Consider the following 21,009-nt stretch of genomic DNA (forward strand, 5'->3'; position numbering starts at 1 on the left):
CCTGCTTTAGGTTGTGCACAAGAGAACTCGCAACAATAGCGAGATCCCGCGCATGCACATTGGAGCCAGTCGGACAGAGAGACTGAGTGCATCAGCAGTATGCTGATGTGCTTAGATGGGCATCGCTGGAGGGTTATGCTGCTATAATACATCTTCCCCAGGGCTCCAAGCCACCTCCTCATCTATAGTACTGTGCAAAAGTTTTAGGCAGGTGTGGAAAAAATGCTGCGAAGTAAGAATGCTTAGAAAATAAAAGTGTTAATAGTTTATTTTCATCAATTAAAATCCAAAGTGAAAGAACAGAAGAGAAATGTGAATCACATCAGTATTTGGTGTGACCTCCCTTTGCCTCCAACCCAGCATCAGTTCTTCCAGGTACACTAGCACACAGTTTTTGTAGGAACTTGGCAGGGAGGTTGTTCCAAACATCTTGGAGAAGTGACCCCAGATCTTCTGTGGATGTAGATTGCTCACATTCTTCTGTCTCTTCATGTAATCCCATGAGATGCGATGATGTTGAGATCTGGGCTCTGTGGTGCCATATCATCACTTCCAGGACTCCTTGTTCTTCTTTACACTGAAAATAGTTCTTAATGTCTTTGGCTGTAGGTTTGAAGTTGTTGTCCTGCTGCAGAATAAATTTGGAGCCAATCAGCCGCCTCTCTGATGGTATTGTATGATGGGTAAGCACCTGTCTGGGATTACAGGAAGATACAGATGGTGCCAGCAGGGAGCCTGCGTGGGGGCATGAACTAGGGCCTCCACATTCACTGCCAGTGCAGCCGTGACTACTAAGTGGACGAGATGCCAGCCCAGGGGGGCATGGTTAAAGGTTGGGTATGAAATGCCGGTGGTCAAATTACCACCATCCTGCCAGTGAGAATCCTGACATGGGAAAGTCATTTACCCTTCTCCCCCTCCCGGGTGTTGGCTATGGCTACCGCAGGCCCTAACCCCCACCCCAATATTCGCTTTAGGGATGTTGTCTGACGGTGTCTCGGCGCTGGTCTCCTGGGGGTGTTGGGCTTCTGGCATCGGTCACATGACCGCCGGGACCCCTCATGCATCTGCATGGTTACACCTTCCCTGGGTCCCTACACAGGCCCTGGTAATTATCACCCGCTTGCTCCCCGCCGGGCACCCTTGTGCGTGGCAGTGATGGTGTCACTCAGTGGAAGGTATGCGGGGTGGGGAGGCACTGGCTAGTACCACAGCCAGGCGTACACACAGTATACGGGCCTGAGGGTGCATGTGGGCATACACAGGATATATACTATTATACTGGCAACGTTCCCGGGCACAAAATGGTGGCGCGGGGCGCCAGCCAGAGTCACGTGACGGGCTGCGGACGTTTCCGGGCAGGCGGAGAGCGCGGCGGGCCAATCAGCGCCGGGCGGGGGCGGGGGCGGGGGCGGGGCGCGCTCGCTGACGTGCTCGTGCACGGACGGCGGGCCCGCGCACTGTGAGGCGGAGAAGAGAGGAGGTGGCAGCAGCGGGCGGCAGCAGTCCCGGGCTCGCTCACCGCCATCACGGACTTCCTGTGGGACAAGAGAACCGGCCTGGCTGCGAGGACGGTGAGGGGAGCGAGAGGGATCCGCCGGGAGGGTGAGGTGAGGGGGAAAGCGAGGGACGGAGGCTTCCCCGCGGGGAGCGCAGCTCAAGATGGCGGCCGCTGGAGACTGGGACACAAAATGGCGGCCGGGGGTCAGCTGCTCCCCCCGTTATTATACAGTGTGCGACCCCCTAATGCAGGAATGGGGAACCTTCGGCCCTCCAGCTGTTGATGAACTACACATCCCAGCATGCCCTGCAACAGTTTTAGCTGGGCCAAATAGCAAATCTGTAGCAAGGCATGCTGGTATGTGTAGTTCAACAGCAGCTGGAGGGCCAAAGGTTCCCCACTCCTGCCCTAATGGCATAGTTCACCCCCATTATACTAATAACTGTGTGTATGTATGTATGTATGTGTGTATATATGTGTGTGTATATGTATGTGTGTGTATGTATGTATATATATATATATATATATATATATATCTATCCTGTATTGTATCCTATCCCCCTAAATTATACGCCCCAGTGTCACAGCATACCCCCCCTTATACTAATATCTGTGTGTCTATCTCCCTCCCATGTATTGTATCTTATGCCCAGCCCCCTCATCTACACCCCCCTGTATTGTATGGTGTGCACCCTCCTAATGTCACAGCATACCCCCCTTATACTAATATCTGTGTGTGTCTATCTCCCTCCCATGTATTGTATCTTATGCCCAGCCCCCTCATCTACACCCCCCTGTATTGTATGGTGTGCACCCTCCTAATGTCACAGCATACCCCCCTTATACTAATATCTGTGTGTCTATCTCCCTCCCATGTATTGTATCTTATGCCCAGCCCCCTCATCTACATCCCCCTGTATTGTATGGTGTGCACCCCCCTAATGTCACAGCATACCCCCCTTATACTAATATCTGTGTGTCTATCTCCCTCCCATGTATTGTATCATATGCCCAGCCCCCTCATCTACATCCCCCTGTATTGTATGGTGTGCACCCTCCTAATGTCACAGCATACCCCCCTTATACTAATATCTGTGTGTGTCTATCTCCCTCCCATGTATTGTATCTTATGCCCAGCCCCCTCATCTACATCCCCCTGTATTGTATGGTGTGCACCCTCCTAATGTCACATCATACCCCCCTTATACTAATATCTGTGTGTGTCTATCTCCCTCCCATGTATTGTATCTTATGCCCAGCCCCCTCATCTACATCCCCCTGTATTGTATGGTGTGCACCCTCCTAATGTCACATCATACCCCCCTTATACTAATATCTGTGTGTGTCTATCTCCCTCCCATGTATTGTATCTTATGCCCAGCCCCCTCATCTACATCCCCCTGTATTGTATGGTGTGCACCCCCCTAATGTCACAGCATACCCCCCTTATACTAATATCTGTGTGTCTATCTCCCTCCCATGTATTGTATCATATACCCAGCCCCCTCATCTACATCCCCCTGTATTGTATGGTGTGCACCCCCCTAATGTCACAGCATACCCCCCTTATACTAATATCTGTGTGTGTCTATCTCCCTCCCATGTATTGTATCTTATGCCCAGCCCCCTCATCTACATCCCCCTGTATTGTATGGTGTGCACCCTCCTAATGTCACATCATACCCCCCTTATACTAATATCTGTGTGTGTCTATCTCCCTCCCATGTATTGTATCTTATGCCCAGCCCCCTCATCTACATCCCCCTGTATTGTATGGTGTGCACCCCCCTAATGTCACAGCATACCCCCCTTATACTAATATCTATGTGTCTATTTCTCTATCGTCCTAAGTGGATGCTGGGGTTCCTGAAAGGACCATGGGGAATAGCGGCTCCGCAGGAGACAGGGCACAAAAGTAAAGCTTTTACAGGTCAGGTGGTGTGTACTGGCTCCTCCCCCTATGACCCTCCTCCAGACTCCAGTTAGATTTTTGTGCCCGGCCGAGAAGGGTGCAATTCTAGGTGGCTCTCATAAAGAGCTGCTTAGAGAGTTTAGCTTAGGTTTTTTATTTTACAGTGATTCCTGCTGGCAACAGGATCACTGCAACGAGGGACAGAGGGGAGAAGAAGTGAACTCACCTGCGTGCAGGATGGATTGGCTTCTTGGCTACTGGACATGAAGCTCCAGAGGGACGATCACAGGTACAGCCTGGATGGTCACCGGAGCCACGCCGCCGGCCCCCTCACAGATGCTGAAGCAAGAAGAGGTCCAGAATCGGCGGCTGAAGACTCCTGCAGTCTTCTTAAGGTAGCGCACAGCACTGCAGCTGTGCGCCATTTTCCTCTCAGCACACTTCACACGGCAGTCACTGAGGGTGCAGGGCGCTGGGGGGGGGGCGCCCTGGGAGGCAAATGAAAACCTTTAAAAAGGCTAAAAATACCTCACATATAGCCCCAGAGGCTATATGGAGATATTTACCCCTGCCTAAATGTACTAAATAGCGGGAGACGAGCCCGCCGAAAAAGGGGCGGGGCCTATCTCCTCAGCACACGGCGCCATTTTCTGTCACAGCTCCGCTGGTCAGGAAGGCTCCCAGGTCTCTCCCCTGCACTGCACTACAGAAACAGGGTATAACAGAGAGGGGGGGCAAATAAATGGCAATATATTAATATAAAAGCAGCTATAAGGGAGCACTTAATCATAAGGCTATCCCTGTCATATATAGCGTTTTTTGGTGTGTGCTGGCAGACTCTCCCTCTGTCTCCCCAAAGGGCTAGTGGGTCCTGTCTTCGTATAGAGCATTCCCTGTGTGTCTGCTGTGTGTCGGTACGTGTGTGTCGACATGTATGAGGACGTTATTGGTGTGGAGGCGGAGCAATTGCCAAATATGAGGATGTCACCTCCTAGGGGGTCGACACCAGAATGGATGCCTTTATTTGTGGAATTACGGGATAGCGTCAACTCGCTTAAGCAGTCGTTTGCCGACATGAGGCGGCCGGACACTCAATTAGTGCCTGTCCAGGCGCCTCAAACACCGTCAGGGGCTGTAAAACGCCCCTTGCCTCAGTCGGTCGACACAGACCCAGACACAGGCACTGATTCCGGTGGTGAAGGTGACGAATCAACCGTATTTTCCAGTAGGGCCACACGTTATATGATTTTGGCAATAAAGGAGATGTTACATTTAGCTGATACTACAGGTACCACTAAACAGGGTATTATGTGGGGTGTGAAAAAACTACCAGTAGTTTTTACCGAATCAGAAGAATTAAATGACGTGTGTGATGAAGCGTGGGGTGCCCCGATAAAAAACTGCTAATTTCAAAGAAGTTATTGGCTTTATACCCTTTCCCGCCAGAGGTTAGGGAGCGCTGGGAAACACCTCCTAGGGTGGACAAAGCGCTAACACGCTTATCAAAACAAGTGGCGTTACCCTCTCCTGAGACGGCCGCACTTAAAGATCCATCAGATAGGAGGATGGAAAATATCCAAAAAGGTATATACACACATGCAGGTGTTATACTACGACCAGCTATTGCGACTGCCTGGATGTGCAGTGCTGGGGTAGTTTGGTCAGAGTCCCTGATCGAAAATATTGATACCCTGGACAGGGACAATATTTTACTGTCGTTAGAACAAATAAAGGATGCATTTCTTTATATGCGTGATGCACAGAGAGATATCTGCACACTGGCATCACGGGTAAGTGCTATGTCCATTTCGGCCAGAAGAGCTTTATGGACACGACAGTGGACAGGCGATGCGTAGAGGAGTTATTTGGGGTCGGTCTATCGGATTTGGTGGCCACGGCTACGGCCGGGAAATCCACCTTTCTACCTCAAGTCACTCCCCAACAGAAAAAGGCACCGACCTTTCAACCGCAGCCCTTTCGTTCCTTTAAAAATAAGAGAGCAAAGGGCTATTCATATCTGCCACGAGGCAGAGGACGAGGGAAGAGACAGCAACAGGCAGCTCCTTCCCAGGAACAGAAGCCCTCCCCGGCTTCTACAAAAGCCTCAGCATGACGCTGGGGCTTCGCAAGCGGACTCGGGGGCGGTAGGCGGTCGTCTCAAGAATTACAGCGCGCAGTGGGCTCACTCGCAGGTAAATCCCTGGATCCTGCAGATAATATCTCAGGGGTACAGGTTGAAATTAGAGACAGAGCCACCTCGCCGTTTCCTGAAGTCTGCTTTACCAACGTCCCCCTCAGAAAGGGAGACGGTTTTGGAAGCCATTCACAAGCTGTATTCTCAGCGGGTGATAGTCAAGGTACCTCTTCTACAACAAGGGAAGGGGTATTATTCCACTCTTTTTGTGGTACCGAAGCCGGATGGCTCGGTAAGGCCTATTCTAAATCTGAAGTCCTTGAACCTGTACATAAAGAAGTTCAAGTTCAAGATGGAGTCACTCAGAGCAGTGATAGCGAACCTGGAAGAAGGGGACTTTATGGTATCCTTGGACATCAAGGATGCGTATCTCCACGTTCCAATTACCCCTCACACCAGGGGTACCTCAGGTTCGTTGTACAAAACTGTCACTATCAGTTTCAGACGCTGCCGTTTGGTTTGTCCACGGCACCTCGGGTCTTTACAAAGGTAATGGCCGAGATAATATTTCTTCTTCGAAGAAAAGGCGTATTAATTATCCCATACTTGGACGATCTCCTAATAAGGGCAAGGTCCAGAGAACAGCTAGAGATGGGTTTAGCACTATCTCAAGAGGTGCTAAAGCAGCACGGATGGATTCTGAATATTCCAAAATCCCAATTAATGCCGACAACTCGTCTGCTGTTCCTGGGGATGATTCTGGACACAGTTCAGAAAAAGGTTTTTCTTCCCGAAGAAAAAGCCAAGGAGTTATCTGACCTGGTCAGGAACCTCCTAAAACCAGGAAAGGTGTCTGTACATCAATGCACAAGAGTCCTGGGAAAAAATGGTAGCTTCTTACGAAGCAATCCCTTTCGGCAGATTCCATGCAAAGGGATCTGTTGGACAAATGGTCAGGGTCGCATCTTCAGATGCACCTGCGGATAACCCTGTCGCCGAGGACAAGGGTATCCCTTCTGTGGTGGTTGCAGGAGGCTCATCTATTGGAGGGCCGCAGATTCGGCATGCAGGATTGGATCCTGGTGACCACGGATGCCAGCCTGAGAGGCTGGGGAGCAGTCACACAGGGAAGAAATTTCCAGGGAGTGTGGTCGAGCCTGAAAAAGTCTCTTCACATAAGCATTCTGGAACTAAGAGCAATCTACAATGCTCTAAGCCAGGCGGAACCTCTGCTTCAAGGAAGACCGGTGTTGATCCAGTCGGACAACATCACGGCAGTCGCCCATGTAAACAGACAGGGCGGCACAAGAAGCAGGAGGGCAATGGCAGAAGCTGCCAGGATCCTTCGCTGGGCGGAGAATCATGTGATAGCACTGTCAGCAGTATTCATCCCGGGCGTGGACAACTGGGAAGCAGACTTCCTCAGCAGACACGACCTTCACCCGGGAGAGTGGGGACTTCATCCAGAAGTTTTCCACATGCTATTAAACCGTTGGGTAAAACCAATGGTGTACATGATGGCGTCTCGCCTCAACAAAACACTGGACAGGTATTGCGCCAGGTCAAGAGATCCGCAGGCAATAGCTGTGGACGCGCTGGTAACACCTTGGGTGTACCAGTCGGTATATGTGTTTCCTCCTCTGCCTCTCATACCAAAGGTATTGAGGATTATACGGCAAAGAGGAGTAAGACTAGTGGCTCCGGATTGGCCAAGAAGGACTTGGTACCCGGAACTTCAAGAGATGGTCACGGACGATCCGTGGCCTCTACTTCTGAGAAGGGACCTGCTTCAGCAGGGTCCTTGTCTTTTTCAAGACTTACCGCGGCTGCGTTTGACGGCATGGCGTTTGAATGCCAGATCCTAAAAGGAAAAGGCATTCCAGAAGAAGTCATTCCTACCTTGATAAAGGCAAGGAAGGAAGTCACCGCGAAGCATTATCGCCGTATTTGGCGAAAATATGTTGCGTGGTGCGAGCAGCGGAGTGCTCCGATGGAGGAATTTCAACTGGGTCGTTTTCCTACATTTCCTGCAATCAGGATTGTCTATGGGTCTCAAATTGGGATCTATTAAGGTTCAAATTTCGGCCCTATCAATATTATTCCAAAAAGAATTGGCCTCAGTCCCTGAGGTCCAGATTTTTATCAAAGGAGTACTGCATATACAGCCTCCTGTGGTGCCTAAGGTGGCACCGTGGGATCTAAATGTAGTTTTAGATTTCCTCAAATCCAATTGGTTTGAACCACTAAAGAATGTGGATTTGAAATATCTCACATGGAAAGTGACTATGTTACTGGCCCTGGCTTCGGCCGGGAGAGTATCTGAACTGGCGGCTTTGTTTTATAAAAGCCCTTATTTAATTTTCCATTCGACATAGGGCAGAGCTGCGGACGCGTCCGCATTTTCTCCCTAAGGTGGTATCAGCGTTTCACCTGAACCAGCCTATTGTAGTGCCTGCGGCTACAGACGACTTGAAGGACTCCAAGTTGTTGGACGTTGTCAGAGCCTTAAAAATATACATTTAAAGGACGGCTGGAGTCAGAAAATCTGACTCGCTGTTTATACTGTATGCACCCAACAAGTTGGGTGCACCTGCTTCTAAGCAGTCGATTGCTCGTTGGATTTGTAACAAAATTCAACTTGTACATTCTGTGGCAGGCCTGCCACAGCCTAAATCTGTTAAGGCCCATTCCGCAAGGAAGGTGGGCTCATCTTGGGCGGCTGCCCGAGGGGTCTCGGCATTACAACTCTGCCGAGCAGCTACGTGGTCAGGGGAGAACACGTTTGTAAATTTTTACAAATTTGATACCCTGGCAAAGGAGGACCTGGAGTTCTCTCATTCGGTGCTGCAGAGTCATCCGCACTCTCCCGCCCGTTTGGGAGCTTTGGTATAATCCCCATGGTCCTTTCAGGAACCCCAGCATCCACTTAGGACGATAGAGAAAATAAGAATTTACTTACCGATAATTCTATTTCTCGGAGTCCGTAGTGGATGCTGGGGGCCCATCCCAAGTGCGGATTATCTGCAATACTTGTACATAGTTATTGTTAACTAATTCGGGTTATTGTTTAGGAAGCCATCTTTCAGAGGCTCCTCTGTTATCATACTGTTAACTGGGTTTAGATCACAAGTTGTACGGTGTGATTGGTGTGGCTGGTATGAGTCTTACCCGGGATTCAAAATCCTCCCTTATTGTGTACGCTCGTCCGGGCACAGTACCTAACTGGAGTCTGGAGGAGGGTCATAGGGGGAGGAGCCAGTACACACCACCTGACCTGTAAAAGCTTTACTTTTGTGCCCTGTCTCCTGCGGAGCCGCTATTCCCCATGGTCCTTTCAGGAACCCCAGCATCCACTACGGACTCCGAGAAATAGAATTATCGGTAAGTAAATTCTTATTATCCCTCCCATGTATTGTATCATATGCCCAGCCCCCTCATCTACATCCCCCTGTATTGTATGGTGTGCACCCTCCTAATGTCACATCATACCCCCCTTATACTAATATCTGTGTGTGTCTATCTCCCTCCCATGTATTGTATCATATGCCCAGCCACCTCATCTACATCCCCCTGTATTGTATGGTGTGCACCCTCCTAATGTCACATCATACCCCCCTTATACTAATATCTGTGTGTGTCTATCTCCCTCCCATGTATTGTATCATATGCCCAGCCCCCTCATCTACATCCCCCTGTATTGTATGGTGTGCACCCCCCCTAATGTCACAGCATACCCCCCTTATACTAATATCTGTGTGTGTCTATCTCCCTCCCATGTATTGTATCTTATGCCCAGCCCCCTCATCTACATCCCCCTGTATTGTATGGTGTGCACCCCCCTAATGTCACAGCATACCCCCCTTATACCAATATCTATGTGTGTCTATCTCCCTCCCATGTATTGTATCATATGCCCAGCCCCCTCATCTACATCCCCCTGTATTGTATGGTGTGCACCCTCCTAATGTCACATCATACCCCCCTTATACTAATATCTGTGTCTATCTCCCTCCCATGTATTGTATCATATGCCCAGCCCCCTCATCTACATCCCCCTGTATTGTATGGTGTGCACCCTCCTAATGTCACAGCATACCCCCCTTATACTAATATCTATGTGTCTATCTCCCTCCCATGTATTGTATCATATGCCCAGCCCCCTCATCTACATCCCCCTGTATTGTATGGTGTGCACCCTCCTAATGTCACAGCATACCCCCCTTATACTAATATCTATGTGTCTATCTCCCTCCCATGTATTGTATCATATGCCCAGCCCCCTCATCTACACCCCCCTGTATTGTATGGTGTGCACCCTCCTAATGTCACAGCATACCCCCCTTATACTAATATCTATGTGTCTATCTCCCTCCCATGTATTGTATCATATGCCCAGCCCCCTCATTTACATCCCCCTGTATTGTATGGTGTGCACCCCCCTAATGTCACAGCATACCCCCCTTATACTAATATCTGTGTGTCTATCTCCCTCCCATGTATTGTATCTTATGCCCAGCCCCCTCATCTACATCCCCCTGTATTGTATGGTGTGCACCCCCCTAATGTCACAGCATACCCCCTTATACTAATATCTATGTGTGTCTATCTCCCTCCCATGTATTGTATCATATGCCCAGCCCCCTCATCTACATCCCCCTGTATTGTATGGTGTGCACCCTCCTAATGTCACAGCATACCCCCCTTATACTAATATCTATGTGTCTCTCCCTCCCATGTATTGTATCATATGCCCAGCCCCCTCATCTACATCCCCCTGTATTGTATGGTGTGCACCCTCCTAATGTCACATCATACCCCCCTTATACTAATATCTGTGTGTGTTTATCTCCCTCCCATGTATTGTATCATATGCCCAGCCCCCTCATCTACATCCCCCTGTATTGTATGGTGTGCACCCCCCTAATGTCACATCATACCCCCTTATACTAATATCTATGTGTGTCTATCTCCCTCCCATGTATTGTATCATATGCCCAGCCCCCTCATCTACATCCCCCTGTATTGTATGGTGTGCACCCTCCTAATGTCACATCATACCCCCTTATACTAATATCTATGTGTGTCTATCTCCCTCCCATGTATTGTATCATATGCCCAGCCCCCTCATCTACATCCCCCTGTATTGTATGGTGTGCACCCTCCTAATGTCACATCATACCCCCTTATACTAATATCTGTGTGTCTATCTCCCTCCCATGTATTGTATCATATGCCCAGCCCCCTCATCTACATCCCCCTGTATTGTATGGTGTGCACCCCCCTAATGTCACAGCATACCCCCCTTATACTAATATCTATGTGTATCTATCTCCCTCCCATGTATTGTATCATATGCCCAGCCCCCTCATCTACATCCCCCTGTATTGTATGGTGTGCACCCCCCTAATGTCACAGCATACCCCCCTTATACTAATATCTATGTGTATCTATCTCCCTCCCATGTATTGTATCATATGCCCAGCCCCCTCATCTACATCCCCCTGTATTGTATGGTGTGCACCCCCCTAATGTCACAGCATACCCCCCTTATACTAATATCTGTGTGTCTATCTCCCTCCCATGTATTGTATCATATGCCCAGCCCCCTCATCTACATCCCCCTGTATTGTATGGTGTGCACCCTCCTAATGTCATATCATACCCCCCTTATACTAATATCTGTGTGTCTATCTCCCTCCCATGTATTGTATCATATGCCCAGCCCCCTCATCTACATCCCCCTGTATTGTATGGTGTGCACCCTTCTAATGTCACAGCATACCCCCCTTATACTAATATCTGTGTGTCTATCTCCCTCCCATGTATTGTATCATATGCCCAGCCCCCTCATCTACATCCCCCTGTATTGTATGGTGTGCACCCTCCTAATGTCACATCATACCCCCCTTATACTAATATCTGTGTGTGTGTGTCTATCTCCCTCCCATGTATTGTATCATATGCCCAGCCCCCTCATCCACATCCCCCTGTATTGTATGGTGTGCACCCTCCTAATGTCACAGCATACCCCCCCTTATACTAATATCTATGTGTCTATCTCCCTCCCATGTATTGTATCTTATGCCCAGCCCCCTCATTTACATCCCCCTGTATTGTATGGTGTGCACTCCCCTAATGTCACAGCATACCCCCCTTATACTAATATCTGTGTCTATCTCCCTCCCATGTATTGTATCTTATGCCCAGCCCCCTCATCTACATCCCCCTGTATTGTATGGTGTGCACCCCCCTAATGTCACATCATACCCCCTTATACTAATATCTATGTGTGTCTATCTCCCTCCCATGTATTGTATCATATGCCCAGCCCCCTCATCTACATCCCCCTGTATTGTATGGTGTGCACCCTCCTAATGTCACAGCATACCCGCCGTATACTAATATCTATGCATATGTATATGTGTGTGTATATATATATATATATATATATATATATATATATATATATATATAATCCTGTATTGTATCCTATCCCCCCTCATACTGCTACATATCCCCCAAATTATACGCCCCCCCTAGTGTCATAGCTTACCCCCTTATACTAATATCTATCTATGCATGTGTGTATATATATATATATATATATATATATATATATATATATATATATATATATATATATATATATATATATATATATATATATATAAAAATCCCCTGTATTGTATCATATCACACACACAATATATGAGGGGGATGTCATAGGTTACCCCCTCATACTATATCTCCTCAGAGACTCACAAGTTGTAAGTGATATTTGTCACAAAGCGTTCTGGCGCGCTGACGCAGTGCTGCGTTACAGAGGGGAGACGCTGCCAGTGGTGCCCACACTTCTGTACACACTGGCATTGCTCTCGGCATAAGGAATTACGCAGACTCAGGTTATGATCTACGTCATGCCACGAGTGCCATACATTACTGGTTCTCTCTCTCTCTCTCTCTCTCTCTCTCTCTCTCTCTCTCTCTCTCTCTCTCTCTCTCTCTCTCTCTCTCTCTCTCTCTCTCTCTCTCTCTCTCTCTCTCTCATGACAGGTGAATAGTGTTGGGAATTAGCTCCTGGCGCTTTTCATACAGCGCAGTAGTAAGTCAGAGGATGTCCGGTCTCTTGGACTAAACAGGGTGTTTTGTCGGGAGAACGGGCGTTCTCCAACAGTGTGCAATGCTGTTACCACCGTGCTACGAGCAGAAATCATGGTCATTGGCTTCTGATCCCATCCCTTCAGGGGGTGTAAGAAGAAATCCCGTTGTTGGGTGTTACATGGCACTGTACTGAATAGCCCTGGGAGCTAATTCCCGTCATATTGAATCATGCCCTATATCGCCCATATTGTTTCCTTCCCTGCTAATGGTCTTCTGTATAGCTCCCATTGGGGTCTATTTCATGTGTGTGCTGGTCGTCCATATTTGTATATCCCCTGTCACTTTAGATGGGGGGATATATATTATATAACGCAACTGGTGATACTATATTGTAGGATATATAGAACACTGTAAGGGTGGTTTATACACTTAGGTGTATATATTATAGGGGAGATGAGATATGATGTGACACTATCAGTGGGATATATATTACACAGCCCATAATGAGATTATATGCACTAAGGGGGGGGGGGGTATATATATTTCTCCATTAATACGTTATGTAATATATGTCCACACTAATAGTGTCATGTCATATCTTCCCCCTTGTAATATATACTCCTTACTGTATAAAACTACCCTTACGGGTTCCTAAATATCCCACATTGTAATATGATCTAGCCCCTTATTGTAGAATACCCCCAGTGATGGTGTCATATAACACAATATTCAGTCTGCAGCGTTCCTTCTCACCTGTCACATTCCCATCATATCATGTGTCTGGTGACCTAGTGATGTCACTGGAGGTGTGGCCTTATAAGGTGGGTCAGCCAGTCTCCCTGCACAGAGCAGGCTTAGATGTGCCTGGGGAATCTGCAGTAAGGAGCTTTGGGCTGAGCGCTGGGGTGTAATCGCTATCGCGTTACGCTGCGTTACTGAGCAGGCTTCTCTTGTCCCAGATGCCGCACTCCCGTCGGTACCGTTCATCGGAGAGGGGCAGCAGAGGAAGCTACCATGAGCGTTACAGAAGCCGCAAGCACAGGCGGAGAAGGAGCAGGTCGCGGACGAGCAGCGGTGACAGAGGACGGGACCGACGTCACAGACATGGTGACAGTTACCAGGAAAGGTCGCGCAGGTGAGTGCAGGCCTTGCTTCTCTCCGCAGCGTGTAAGTTGTATGCAGTCCGTGTAATGAGTCCCGCTGTTCTCTTCCCGCAGTTATGAAGCACGCTCGTCAGACAGAAGGGCCTATGAACGCAAATACTGCGACAGTTACCGTAGGAATGATTACAGCAGGGACAAAGGGGACATCTACTACAATGTAGAATACAGACACTCGTACGACTACCGACGGTCCCGTGACGACAGCTACCGGAGCTGCAAGAGCAACAGGCGCAAGCAGAAACGCAGGAAGCGCAGAACAAGGTCTTATAGCCAGTCCACATCGGTGAGTATCCCTGAGGCTCCTTATTTCTTTCTTACAGCCAATCTGGGTAAGTTACCCCCTACCCCTGCTGTGTGTGTATATAGCAAGTGACTGGCCTGGCCAACCTGAAACTACACATCCCAGCAGTCCTTCATAGCAAAACTGTGGCAAAGCATGATGGGACTTGTAGTTTCAGGTTGGCCAGGCCTGCTGTAGTGTATAATCTCCCCCTCCTCGCTATAACCAGTCTGAGTGACCTTTCTCATACTGGCCCTGCTCCCAGAATATGCGCGCCTGAGATCCAGCGGGTGTCCCTTGCTACGCTTACTCTGCCATCATGGCTGCTGTGATTTCTCATATGACTTGCTGTAGAGGCTCATAGATGGGGGGTGTTCCTGGTGCTGGCACCAGTGCTCGTAGGGGTGCAGTAATACTGCTGGTGCAATGGCTCGGAGGCCCAATCGATTGTGTCCCCCTGTGTGTACGTATAGACTGGGCGACCCTTTGCTGGCCCTTGCTGAAGGTAAATGAAGACCATATATTTAGGGGACACCTCAGGGGGTTGGTTACTAACGTGAAGACATGTCCAACATTTTTACTTTTTGCTCCTGCTTTTACAACGATGAAAAGAGAAAATACGCAGAATGTTTTTTATTTCGTTATATTTTTTTTTTCTTTTCTTTTTTTATTTCTGAGTTAGTGTATTTGTATCTTGACCTGTTCCCTTGCAATATCCCTATCGTTATATATTCCTATGTGCCGTATGAATTGGCTGGGAATCTACTGCACACCCTCCTACCTCAAACTACAATGTGAATTTCCAAACCAACCAACCTATGTGCCGCTGGTTTGAAAATCTGATTGGCTGGTGAATGGTGGTGTTTTGCCGGGATTGACGGGCCGGTCCCAACAGAGAAGTCGCCAGAGCAGCAGCAGGCAGGCCAAGAGTGTGGAAGACGACGTGGAGGGTCACCTGATCTATCGCAGCGGCGACTGGCTACAAGAAAGATGTACAGCCAAATCGTAACATAATTTAGCTCTCTAGTTCTAAGACCCCCTCCCCAGAGACGCTGCAGGCCTGTCTGTCTTTTGTGTTTATTTGATTTTATTTAAACAAAGAGATGCCCCTTCCTCTTCCTCCTCTTCCTCCTTTATTACTATTAAAGCTACACTGTATATAGTGTTCTTGTACTGCTAGTTGGAGGGCAGGAAGCTAGTGTAACGGATTGTGGCCTATCAATGGCTCTAGCCCCCTACTCATTCCCTTCTCTGCTTCCCCTTCACAGATGAGATTGTCAGCACCTTGGGCGAGGGGACGTTTGGCCGAGTGGTACAGTGCATAGACCATCGCAGGTGAGTGGGCGGAAGATCCTGTGAGGCGGCTATTAATTACTAGTTGTGTCCCCGCAGGGACTCTGGGCTGTATCCGTCTCCTGCCTGCGCGCTAATGGCTTCCTGTCTTGTGCTCTAGGGGTGGAGCCAGAGTCGCTCTAAAAATCATTAAAAACGTGGAGAAATACAAGGAGGCGGCACGCCTGGAGATCAATGTCCTGGAGAAGATTAATGAGAAGGATCCTGATAATAAGCAGTAAGGACACGGTGCTCCCGCCCCACATGTACTGCTCTGGCTTCCATTACTCTGGGCCTGGCTGTGACTGTGCCCCTCCCCCGTGGCCTGGCTGTGACTGTGCCCCTCCCCCGTGGCCTGTGCCTGGCTGTGACTGTGCCCCTCCCTGCACCCTGTGCCTAGCTGTGACTGTGCCCCTCCCCCGTGGCCTGTGCCTAGCTGTGACTGTGCCCCTCCCCCGTGGCCTGTGCCTGGCTGTGACTGTGCCCCTCCCTGCACCCTGTGCCTAGCTGTGACTGTGCCCCTCCCCCGTGGCCTGTGCCTAGCTGTGACTGTGCCCCTCCCCCGTGGCCTGTGCCTAGCTGTGACTGTGCCCCTCCCCCGTGGCCTGTGCCTAGCTGTGACTGTGCCCCTCCCCCGTGGCCTGTGCCTGGCTGTGACTGTGCCCCTCCCTGCACCCTGTGCCTAGCTGTGACTGTGCCCCTCCCCCGTGGCCTGTGCCTGGCTGTGACTGTGCCCCTCCCCCGTGGCCTGTGCCTGGCTGTGACTGTGCCCCTCCCCGCACCCGTGGCCTGGCTGTGACTGTGCCCCTCCCCGCACCCTGTGCCTAGCTGTGACTGTGCCCCTCCCCCGTGGCCTGTGCCTGGCTGTGACTGTGCCCCTCCCTGCACCCTGTGCCTAGCTGTGACTGTGCCCCTCCCCCGTGGCCTGTGCCTGGCTGTGACTGTGCCCCTCCCCCCGCGGCCTGGCTGTGACTGTGCCCCTCCCCCCGCGGCCTGGCTGTGACTGTGCCCCTCCCCCCGCGGCCTGGCTGTGACTGTGCCCCTCCCCCCGCGGCCTGGCTGTGACTGTGCCCCTCCCCCCGCGGCCTGGCTGTGACTGTGCCCCTCCCCCCGCGGCCTGGCTGTGACTGTGCCCCTCCCCCCCGCGGCCTGGCTGTGACTGTGCCCCTCCCCCCCGCAGGGCGCTTGGCTTGGCTCTGACTGTGCCCCTCCCCCCGCGCCCTGGCTGTGACTGTGCCCCTCCCCCCCGCAGGGCGCTTGGCTTGGCTCTGACTGTGCCCCTCCCCCCGCGCCCTGGCTGTGACTGTGCCCCTCCCCCCCGCAGGGCGCTTGGCTTGGCTCTGACTGTGCCCCTTCCCCCGCACCCTGGGCTTGGCTGTGACTGTGCTGCTCCCTGTGCCCCTTCCCGTTTGCATTCTGCCTCATCCCAAACTTCAATCTGTCACCTCTATCATCTGCACCCTATGCCTGACACTGCCTCCTACCACACACTAAGCCTGACTGTGCCTCTCCTGCACCCTATGTGTGTAACTAACTTCCCCCTCATGCCTGACTGTAACTGTTAAACCACTCTACCGTTCCTATGCCTGACTGTGCCTCCACCCGCTCCCCATGCCTGAATACTGTGACGGTGCCTCCACCCGCTCCCCATGCCTGAATACTGTGACTGTGCCTCCACCCGCTCCCCATGCCTGAATACTGTGACGGTGCCTCCACCCGCTCCCCATGCCTGAATACTGTGACGGTGCCTCCACCCGCTTCCCATGCCTGAATACTGTGACTGTGCCTCCACCCGCTTCCCATGCCTGAATACTGTGACTGTGCCTCCACCCGCTCCCCATGCCTGAATACTGTGACTGTGCCTCCACCCGCTCCCCATGCCTGAATACTGTGACTGTGCCTCCACCCGCTCCCCATGCCTGAATACTGTGACTGTGCCTCCACCCGCTCCCCGTGCCTGAATACGGTGACTGTGCCTCCACCCGTTCCTGAATACTGTGACTGTGCCTCCACCCGCTCCCCGTGCCTGAATACTGTGACTGTGCCTCCACCCGCTCCCCGTGCCTGAATACTGTGACGGTGCCTCCACCCGCTCCCCGTGCCTGAATACTGTGACGGTGCCTCCACCCGCTCCCCATGCCTGAATACTGTGACTGTGCCTCCACCCGCTCCCCATGCCTGAATACTGTGACTGTGCCTCCACCCGCTCCCCATGCCTGAATACTGTGACGGTGCCCCCTCCGCCCAGCACCTCTGTGTAACCAGTGGGCTTTGTGCTCTCTGCAGTCTGTGCGTCCAGATGTATGACTGGTTTGACTACCACGGACACATGTGTATCTCCTTCGAGCTGCTTGGCCTCAGCACATTTGATTTTCTGAAGGAAAACAACTATCTTCCGTACCCCATCCACCAGGTGCGGCACATGGCCCAGCAGGTGTGCCAGGCTGTGAAGTGTAAGTGGTACCGGTACAGCGGTATGGGGTCTTCCGGGTGGGCCGGCAGATGTAGTAATGTCTTCTGTCTTTCCAGTTCTCCATGACAACAAGCTGACGCACACGGACCTGAAGCCGGAGAACATCCTCTTTGTTAGCTCGGACTTTGAGCTGACGTACAGTATGGACAAGGTGGGTGTTCTGGTTCTGTCCTGCCTTTGTCGTTAAGCCTGTCCCCACCCCCGGGGGACACGTGGGAATGGGGCTGCTCTCAGGCTTTACCTAATTCTTGTACTTATGGTCTCTCCCTGTGACCTCCTTCACACCAAGAAGAGAGATGAAAGATGTGTGAAGAAGACAGATATTCGGGTGGTGGACTTTGGCAGTGCCACGTTTGATCATGAGCACCACAGCACCATTGTGTCCACACGTCACTACCGAGCGCCGGAGGTCATCCTAGGTGAGTGTTTCTCGGGCAGGGCTGCAGTGTTCTGAGGTGACCCCAGTGTGGCTGACTCTCCCTTCTTCCTGTTCTCAGAGCTGGGCTGGAGCCAGCCCTGTGACGTGTGGAGCATTGGATGTATCGTCTTCGAGTATTACGTGGGGTTCACCCTCTTCCAGGTGAGGTTCCGCTGATGGTGGGGCGCGTCGGTGAGCTCTCTGCTGAATCCGTGTCTCATGGCCGTCTTTTCTTTCTGCAGACGCACGATAACAGGGAGCACCTGGCAATGATGGAGAGGATTCTGGGCCCAATTCCATCACGGATGATCCGCAAGACCAGGTGAGCGATTGTGAAACACACTGCTTATAATCCTCCTGGGCGCTTCATGTGCGTTGTCACCTAGTTACCATTTCTCTATCAGGAAACAGAAGTACTTCTACCACGGGCGACTGGACTGGGATGAGAACACGTCTGCGGGGCGCTACGTGCGGGAGAACTGCAAGGCGCTGAGGGTAAGGAGGGACTGGGGGGGGGGGGCTGTCATACAATGTGGCAGTGGATGAGGGGATTGCTGAGATGATCTGGAAGGAGACATAAGGGGGGTTTCAATAGCAGGTGAATCCTTTGCCCAGCCAATTAGGCACCACACTTCACAGCAACTCGCGCAAGTGTTTACTGCCCCATAGGGTAGCTAGCACTTCTGTGCGACCAGGGCAAAGGGCATAAGACAGGGTGCTGCTGGCACTTAAGTGCTATGGCATGTTGCACCCTTCCCTGGCAATTGCATTTCCTCATGGGGGGTAACGGTGCATATAAAGTGCTGACAGGACTGTGCGAGAGGCATGACTTGTTCCCTATCTTACAGAGGTACATGGTTTCTGAAAGTGAGGAGCATCATCAGCTGTTTGACCTCATTGAGGGTTTGCTGGAGTACGAACCGTCCAAACGCCTCACCCTGTCAGAGGCCCTGAAACACCCGTTCTTTAACTCGCACCCGCCAAAGCACTGGGATAGCGGACGTGACATCAGCCGATGAGGACGCCCATCTTGCGCCAAACCTTTTGCTTTACAACCCCTGGTGCTTCATCCTTTATTGTTTTATTTTTTAAACAGAATGAACTGAACACTTTGCAGTCTGGTAAAGCTGTTAATATGTGAAATAGTCTATATAAATATATATATATATTCTGTAAAGGCGCACGTGTGACGTGAGCCGGGCCTGCCGTGTAAATAGATGGCTCCGTCTCATGATGTGTTGTCACTGCTCCATCTGGTGGTGGGTGGGCTACACTGCTCCTGTACAGTTGTCCTATAATTTATAATGTCAGTGTTAAGGGGAGGGGGCAGCGTCCTGCGGGGCATCTGGCAGTGTTTTTATATATATAAAGTTTTGTACAGTCTTTGTGAGAAATAAACACAATCTGTTTGTATGTGAGCGGTTCTGTCTCTGATAAACGCCTGTTCCCCTGCAGTGCTGCGCGTCCCTGTCCTATAGTCTTGCTGGAGAACGTCTGTCCATTCTACCTTTATATAAACCATCCATGTGTATCCCAGGCTGCAGCCTCTGGTGGATGCGCTATTCTTCTGACTTATGGGGCGACTGGCCAGGGCAGCAGAGGTAGGCCCAAGCCTAAGTGCAAATTGCTCACTAAAATCCATCCTTGTCCCACAGTGCAGGCTGGAGCGTAGGAGAGCCGATAGAAGGATCCGCTGTGATCTTGGTGAGCATGGTCTGGTGTGAGGTGGGGTGCTGAGTAACGTACCCTAGAAGATGTTACACAGACCGATATGTAGTGACCGGATGTACAGGAAAGGAAGGCGCAGCGTTGAAGGCACGTTAACAAAAGATGCATAGGAGACTTGGAACATAGAGCAGCAAGCGACACATGTAACAATAGTGACAACCACTGCTAACCAGATGCTAGGCAATGGGCCTCCCGCACGTGCTATTACCTCAGCTGTACCTAGGAAATCTGCCCTTTCCCCTGTCTGTTGTCTCTGCTACTCCTAACAAAGAGCAAATTGCCGCATCGATCGTGCGCTGTTCTCCGCTGTATTGGCGGCTGTTTCATCACAGGACGTCTCAGGCACCTCTCCGTAGACTTCTACCCCTCTTACACTCTCTCTACAACGAATGCAGCTGGACGCTATCGTTCATCAGTCTGGAGCCGGGTTTCTTAGTTTTATCCTTTAGTGGGTTGGGGGTCATTTCCTCGCCATATGCTGTCGGCCAATGCAGCCCTTCGATAGCTCCAGGCTGGGGGATGTCATGGTTTATCTTCTAGGGTTCTCCCTCCTGGTACCAGCTGGAAGCCAGATATTGGGGGTGGCAGCTGCACTTGGTTGTAGAGAACGGAGTGATCCCCGGCAGATTCTGGTACGTAGTGTGACATGTCACGCACTGTTGGCAGCTAATGAGGGCGTCTGTTCCCCTACTCATTGGTGGAAGTCAGGAGAATGGGCGGTGGGAAAATAGATGACGCTGCAGACATCACAAAATACAGCAAATGATCTACAGCAGATCAAGTGGAAAGCAATAAGTGGCCGTCGCTGGAAGAGCCATTCTAGAGAGGTGACGCTGTCTCGCCAGCAGGTATATCCAGCAAGAACCTGCCTCTAGTGGCAGCTATATGACTGACTGGCGCACAGAACTAAATTGAAGCAGATTTGAACCAAGGATCCCACCATGCTTTGCATTACAGAAACCATCTA

The 21,009-nt window shown here is 50.8% G+C and overlaps 1 protein-coding gene across 2 annotated transcripts; it reads left to right on the forward strand.

Moving 5' to 3' along the window:
• The first annotated feature begins 1,437 nt into the window (after positions 1-1,437).
• Positions 1,438-19,727, forward strand: CLK2 (CDC like kinase 2). Of its 2 annotated transcripts, none has more exons than XM_063946617.1 (13): positions 1,438-1,610; positions 13,608-13,783; positions 13,866-14,094; positions 14,987-15,083; positions 15,360-15,426; positions 15,545-15,661; positions 17,710-17,876; positions 17,953-18,047; positions 18,189-18,315; positions 18,394-18,476; positions 18,557-18,636; positions 18,719-18,809; positions 19,163-19,727. In XM_063946617.1, exons 2-13 carry the CDS (start codon positions 13,608-13,610, stop codon positions 19,331-19,333), a joined length of 1,500 nt encoding a protein of 499 aa, XP_063802687.1. In that variant the 5' UTR covers positions 1,438-1,610; the 3' UTR covers positions 19,334-19,727. The 2 variants fall into 2 exon arrangements, with proteins under 2 accessions (XP_063802687.1, XP_063802686.1); XM_063946616.1 differs by having other exon boundaries at positions 1,439-1,574.
• Positions 19,728-21,009: the final 1,282 nt, after the last annotated feature.

Source organism: Pseudophryne corroboree, chromosome 12 (genome assembly GCF_028390025.1).
Source record: "Pseudophryne corroboree isolate aPseCor3 chromosome 12, aPseCor3.hap2, whole genome shotgun sequence".
In the NCBI taxonomy this organism is placed as follows: domain Eukaryota; kingdom Metazoa; phylum Chordata; class Amphibia; order Anura; family Myobatrachidae; genus Pseudophryne; species Pseudophryne corroboree.

Coding starts and splice junctions, on each gene's coding strand:
- CLK2 (XM_063946617.1), top strand. CDS start 13,608: ATGCCGCACTCCCGTCGGTACCGTTCATCGGAGAGGGGCAGCAGAGGA. Junction 15,427..15,544: donor CAGTGCATAGACCATCGCAG/GTGAGTGGGCGG, acceptor CTTGTGCTCTAG/GGGTGGAGCCAGAGTCGCTC. Junction 18,637..18,718: donor CGGATGATCCGCAAGACCAG/GTGAGCGATTGT, acceptor TTTCTCTATCAG/GAAACAGAAGTACTTCTACC.